The sequence below is a fragment of the Dipodomys ordii genome, unplaced genomic scaffold, assembly GCF_000151885.1.
Source record: "Dipodomys ordii isolate 6190 unplaced genomic scaffold, Dord_2.0 Scaffold36, whole genome shotgun sequence".
Lineage (NCBI taxonomy): Eukaryota > Metazoa > Chordata > Mammalia > Rodentia > Heteromyidae > Dipodomys > Dipodomys ordii.
In genome coordinates this window covers 6,575,480-6,582,100 of record NW_012267252.1, presented here as the reverse complement: position 1 = coordinate 6,582,100, position 6,621 = coordinate 6,575,480, and the positions used below count along the sequence as shown (strand labels likewise).

Sequence of the window (6,621 nt, the reverse complement as noted above, 5' to 3'; positions counted from 1 at the left end):
GACCGGACCCAAAAAAAAAAAAAAAGAAAAGAAGGAATACTATGATATTCTTAGTTGCTTGTTCTAATAATTACTATGTATATGTGTGTCAAGATAAGTATGTCAAGGGCCAATCATGGTGTGTAATTCCAGCTTCTTAGGTAGAGATCGAAAGGACTGTAGTTTGAGGTTAGCCCCATCAAAAAAGTTAGTGAGACTCTGTCTCAACCAATAACTCAGGTGTGTTGGTGAATACAGCTATGAAGGAGGCATAAGTAGGAAGATCAAAGTCACACTGGCCTGGGCAAAAACATGAAACGATGTGAAAAATAACATTTTACCACCAGCATAAAGGACTGGAGATGGTGCTTAAGAGGTACACTGACTGCTTAGCAAGTGCGAGACTCTTAAGTTTTAACCCCAATAACTGTGAAAAGAAAAAAAAAGTATATCAAGTATATTAAGCATATCAAAGTATATCAAGCATACTAAGTATGTTAAATACATACATACATATATATATATAATATATCAGTTGGGGATATAAATAAATGAGATCTTGAAAAGTAGCCAATATAGCTTCAGTATACTTGAGAATTTCTTTTCCAATGCTAATTGAGATACCATTTTTTTCTTTTTCCATAGGGTGTTTGTGAACCGAAGTTTAGCCATGGAAAAAATAAAATGTTTTGGTTTTGATATGGATTATACCCTTGCTGGTGAGTAACAATTTATGATTACTTAATAATTACTGTTCTTGATATAATGCAGTGGGCTACAGTAAGCAATTGAATAAATACTTGTTGATTTAATTAATTAATTTAGCTCTAAAAGCTCTTATGGTCCAACTGTGTTCATTGAGATTTGTGAATATTGATACTTTCTGATAACTTTGAGGGTGGTTCATCAGCTTGCACAGATAGGGTCCTAAGTTATTTTAAAGTTCTTGGTAAGAAACTATTTGGTAAAATTGTACAATAATGTATGCATTTGGACATTTTTGGCTTTTATTTTGTTAAGCTATACTGCAGAGATGAAATTTTCTACCACTAGTCTTTCCATTATTGTTAAGATTTTCAACATTATTTTTGGTTTGTGGTGCTAGGGATTGAACATAAGGCCTTACACATGTTAGACAAGCACTCTACCACTAAACTATACTCCCATACCCCTGACAAGTTATTCTTAACACAAATGGAAATTGTGCTCATTTTCTGTTGATTTGATTACATACAAATATGCAGGAGGCTTTTTAAAAATTAGAGCTGTTAGCTTTGTTCATTATTACATAGCCCTTAAACATCAACATTGTGTTCTTTTCCTCCATAATCAGTGGTATTAGTAACTATAACATTTCTTCAGAACTGAAGTAAAATATTTGCAGTGTGGTAAAAGTGTTATTTCAGGGAGTAAGAATACAGATTACGTGTACATGTGTGTTCACACAGTTGAGTCTAGCTATGGCACTCAATCTTATTATTTATTTAATTTTTTTTTGGGTCCGGTGTTGGCACCTGAACTCTGGGCCTGGGCGCTGTCCCTCAGCTCTTCAGCTCAAGGCTAGCACTCTACCACTTGAGCCATAGTGCCACTTCCGGCTTTTTTCTTTTTGCTTATGTGGTGCTGGGGAATCGAACCCAGGGCCTCATGCATGCAAGGCAAGCACTCTACCGCTGAGCCATCTTCCCAGCCCCATGGCACTCAATCTTAAATGGTCCAAAAATACATAAAACTTGAAAATATAAATTCACTTACCTTAGGAACCACTTTTATAACCATTTTTGTAATTAGAAAACCAACTTCCATCTTAAAATAATAAAATCTCAATTTGATGTTCACTTAGGGCTACAAATATAAATGAATGCTGTAAATGTACAAAAAATGTATATATATGGTTACTTGCCACATAGATTTAGATGCTTTTGTTTAAAAGCCGGGTGTCGGTGGCTCACGCCTATAATCCTAGCTACTCAGGAGGCTGAGATCTGAGGATCATGGTTCAAAGCCAGCCCGGTCAGCAAAGTCGATACTCTTATCTCCAATAAACCACCAGAAAACTGAAAGTGGCACTGTGGCTGAAGTGGTAGAGTGCTAGCCTTGAGCTGAATAGCTCAGGGACCGCTCTCAGGCCCAGAGTTCAAGCCCTATGACCAACCAAAATAATAATAATAATGATAATAATACTATATATATATATATATATATATATATATCAGGTAGCACAAATAGGATCATGGACCAGCCTGCTGGCCTCAACGAAAATGTGAGACCCTTATCCCACAAATAATTAAAAGCAAGAAAAGGGCTGGGGGGCATGGTTCAAGAGTACCTTAATAAGCATGAGGCCCTGAGTTCAATGCCACCCCCCAAAAAATGGTGAACTAAAATTTAAGCCTAAGCATGGCTATAGATAGAGCACTTAAATTAAGTTTCAGTGCATTTAAGAATCAATTATAGTATCTTATTTTACCCAATATTAAATATGCAGCCAACTTAAAAAAATCAGCTTTTTTGAGGAATGAATTAATATAGTAAAACACATGCATTGTAAGTAGACAGATTGAATTTTGCAAACTGCATCCATTTGTGTACCTACCACATTTGAGATGGAGAAAATTTTCTTTACTCCTAAAAGGTTACTTTAATGCTTTTTGTTGTTGTTGTTGTTGTTGGTTGTGGGGCTTGAACGCTGGGCTTGGGTGCTGTCCCAGAGCTCTTCAGGTCAAGGCTAGCGCTCTACCACTTGAGCTACAGCACCACTTACTGTTTACTGGTGGTTTATTGGAGATGAGAGTGTCATGGATGTTCCTGCCCAGGCTGGCTTTGAACCACAATCCTCAGATCTCAGCCTCCTGAGTAGCTAGGATTACAGGCGTGAGGCACCAGCGCCTGGCTCCTCTATTGCTTTTAGAAGTCAGTTATTTCCCCCCATCCTAGGACTTTGCTCTATGAATTTGTGTCACCTCAGATTAATTTTCCTTTTTGCAGAACTAAATATGAATGGAACTATATAGTACATATTCTTTATAGTGTTTGGCTTCTTTTGCTTGGCATAATGCTTTGTGGTTCCTTCATGTTGTTGTGTCTGTCAGTAAACCAGTTCCTTCTTATCATTCTTACCATTAAAACTCTTTAAATTTGAAATAATGTTAGGCCTATAGAATTGCTAAAAGCTAATATGGAAAGTTCACCTTTCCTCTCCTAATATGTTGTTTGACCATAGTACAATTATAAAAACTAATGTTCCTACATTACCACTAATTGAACTACAGGCTTTATCCTGTTTTTATCAGTTTTCCACGGATGTCCTTTTTTGATTTCAGGATCTAATCCAGAATCCCACATTGCATTTGTTGTCATTCCTTCTTAATTTCCTCTAATCTGTAATATATAGTTTCTAAATCTTTCCTGGTCCTTCATGCCTTGATTCTTTTAAAGAGTGCTTATTAGGTACTTTTGGTACCACTTGGGTTTGTCTGATATTTTCATATTGATAGGTTGAAGAATTATGCATGTTTGGGAAGAATACAGCACAAGTAATTACTGTTCTCAGCATGAAATGAGGAATGAGGAGGGTGGGGGGTATATGATGTTCATAGACCTTATTACTGGAAATGTTAACCAATTAATATTACATTATCTTATTTAAACTTGATTTTTTTTTTTGTCCCTCAAGTACTATTCCATTTTATAGATTCCATGCCTAGCACTGGGAGAAAAAGTGTACTGTGTATGGTGCTATTCCATTTTCCATTTCTGAAATTGGTAATTTTTTTTGTTGTTTTACTCTATATGTTCAGCTAGAGGTTTATTTGTGTGTGTATGTGTATGCGTGTGTGTGTGTGAGAGAAAAAGTGTATGTGTGTGAGAGTATGAGTATGTGTGTATGAGAGAGAGAGAGAGAGAGAGAGAAAGAGAAAGAATGAGAATGTGTCTCCTGGGGATTGAACCCAGGGCCTGGACACTGTCCCTGAGCTTTTTTGCTCAAGGTTAGCACTCTACCACTTAAGCTACAGCACCACTTTCGACTTTTTGGTAGTTTATTGGACCTAATGGTCTCAAAGATTTTCCTGCCCAGACTGGTTTGAACTGTGATCTCAGTCTCAGACTTCTGAGTAGCTAGGATTATAGGCGTGAGCTACCAGCTCCCGACTGAGGTTGATTAATTTTATGTCATTTATCCTTTCCTAAAACCCTGTTTTCAGGTTCAGGTATTTCTCATGTAAAAAGTGTGTATGTGTGCAAAATCTCTGTAAACTATTCTTCTTTGGCGATGGGAGAGATGTTGAGGATCTCTCATAGGGCTTCACATGTGACTAAGCATACTTTATTCCATTGAGTCCCCAGCCCTCAGTTGTCTAATAGACTTGTTGATAACTTCTGTTATATACTGAGAATTGGTTTATTATAAATACTAGTACTAAGTAAATATATAAATATTAGTACTTTGGTATGTATAATATATAAAAATATATAAATAGTAGCAATTTGGTAATTCTCACTAGGAAGAGATGAGAGAGGAATCAAAAGAAGGGAGAAAGATAGTGCTGAAATGAACAGTGTTAGTTGACTGATCTAAGATGTTTTTAGGCAAGCTTCAAGTATAATGGAGCTAACTAAAAACTTAGAGAAACTTTGATAGGGCAGTAAAATAGCATATGTACTCATTTGAATTTTAATATTATTAAGGGGACTTAAATTGAGTGTAAGTATAACTATTCTAATAGTTGCCTTCTTTGTTCATATACTATCTTTCCTAATATAGAGAACACATTTAGTAAGCATTTGATTTCTCTTAAGGAGGGTAGAAATAGCTGGGTTTTTCTTTTTTGTTTTTGTTTTTTTTTGGGGGGGGGTCCAGTCGTGGGGCCTGAACTCTGGGCCTGGGCGCTGTCCCTCAGCTCTTCAGCTCCAGGCAAGCGCTCTACCACTGAGCCACCTTCCCAGCCCCGAAATAGCTGGTTTTATCTTAAATGAATATATTAAAATATCCTGGGTTAGTCCTTTGGGCTACTATAACAAAGAACTGGATAATTTATAAGCCACAAATTAGTTTCTTACATTTTTGAGAAGTCCAGGATAAAGACATATTCAGTGTGGGTCTCTGTGGCATTTTCTTGCTTTACCCTGTCATAATGGAAAGAACAAATCTCTCTCAAGTCCCTTGTAGAGGCACTAATCCCATTCCTGAGGGCTCTACCCTAAAGTACCTCTTAAAGGTCCTACCTTCTAACATCACCATTACACAGGGGATTGCAGCCATGCATTGCAAACCACTCAGTATCGTTTTCTTTGCTGATTCCAGGGGATGAAGTCTTAGCCAAAAGTCAGAGTCACCACCTGGCTTTGAAAGTGATTGAATCAAGCACTCATAGCACAGACACTCCCAGAAGATAGAAGGGGAAGAGCTAAGGACTCCATGGCCTGGGGAAGGAGAGCTTGTTTCTCTTCACTGCAGCTTCAGAGTGAACTGCAGAAATGCCCCAGTAATAATCTTGAGGGCACCACACCCAACAGTTGTAGATTGCCTAACAGTGACCAGCTGCAAGAGTTGAAGGCAGGGGAGCCACATGGCCAGAACTTCAGAAGCAAAGTAGTACAGAGCGGGCAGGAGTTGACAACAATGGGAACTTCCTATACAGAATTTGAACCAGGACTTAGCTTTAGAATTGACCTGGGCAAGTGTATTTGGAAGTGGCAGGATTTTTGCCTGTGAACTGACAACTTGGGAGTCAGAGGAAGTCAGGAATCTGTAGTTTGGATAGATTGAAGCTTCTGAGCACAGCCTCCAGTCTGACCCTCATGGATTCGCAATCCTTAATCACCTGTGTTGCCTGAACTCCTGTGTATTAAAACCTGCCATTTGTGTGGCTATGAGTTTCTGTGATACTTGTGACAATCTGTTCAGGAGGGAATGAGGAGTCTGCCTTCTGACCTCAATTCCTTCTTGATCTCTGTACACTAATGGTTCTGAACTGTGTTCTGGATTGCTCAGTCAACTGTTCGTTATCCTTCTGAGCAAAAATAAAGTCCAAAGTAATGATGCAAAAAAAAGTCTCAACAAGGGACATTCAGCCATAGTGTATGCTAAAAAATGAAGAAATAGCATATAGATTGGTTATTTTGATAACCTTTTCTGAATGATGCAGAGTTAGCATTTATAGCATTAAATGGGTTACTAGTTTTCAGAGTTGGAATATGGTAAGTCTGGGATTCTTGATTCTGCATTGGCTGTATAGGACATCATATCTTAAGACAATCATACTATGGAGTGGAATTTGTTGTTGTTGATAATCTATGTGGTGCCAGGGATCAAACCCATAAGCAAGGGTTCTACCACTGAGCTAGCTACATCCCCAGCTTTGCATTGGTATGTTTATTTAGAAGTGGTTATTGGCTTGTAGCCTCCCTCATTGCATTGTAAATTTGCCTGAATTGGTTCTGAGAGGACAACTGTGTAGGGCTTCTCAAAGTCCCCTCTCCCTTTGTTTTCAGATGTGAGAAATGTATGTAATATCATGGAAAAAGGGCTAGGATAAGATTTAACTTGAGGGCTGGGAAGGTGGCTCAGTGGTAGAGCGCTTGCCTTGCATGCATGAGGCCCTGGGTTTGATTCCTCAGCACCACATAAGCAAAAAGAAA

The 6,621-nt window shown here is 38.1% G+C and overlaps 1 protein-coding gene across 2 annotated transcripts in view; it reads left to right on the top strand.

Moving 5' to 3' along the window:
- Positions 1 to 6,621, top strand: part of Nt5c2 (5'-nucleotidase, cytosolic II) — an 80,744-nt gene that overhangs the window by 30,549 nt on the left and 43,574 nt on the right. For both annotated transcript variants that reach the window (XM_013017771.1, XM_013017772.1), the window contains exon 2: positions 625 to 698. In XM_013017771.1, the coding sequence (XP_012873225.1) occupies positions 625 to 698 (74 nt within the window). The remainder of the gene's footprint in view (positions 1 to 624; positions 699 to 6,621) is intronic.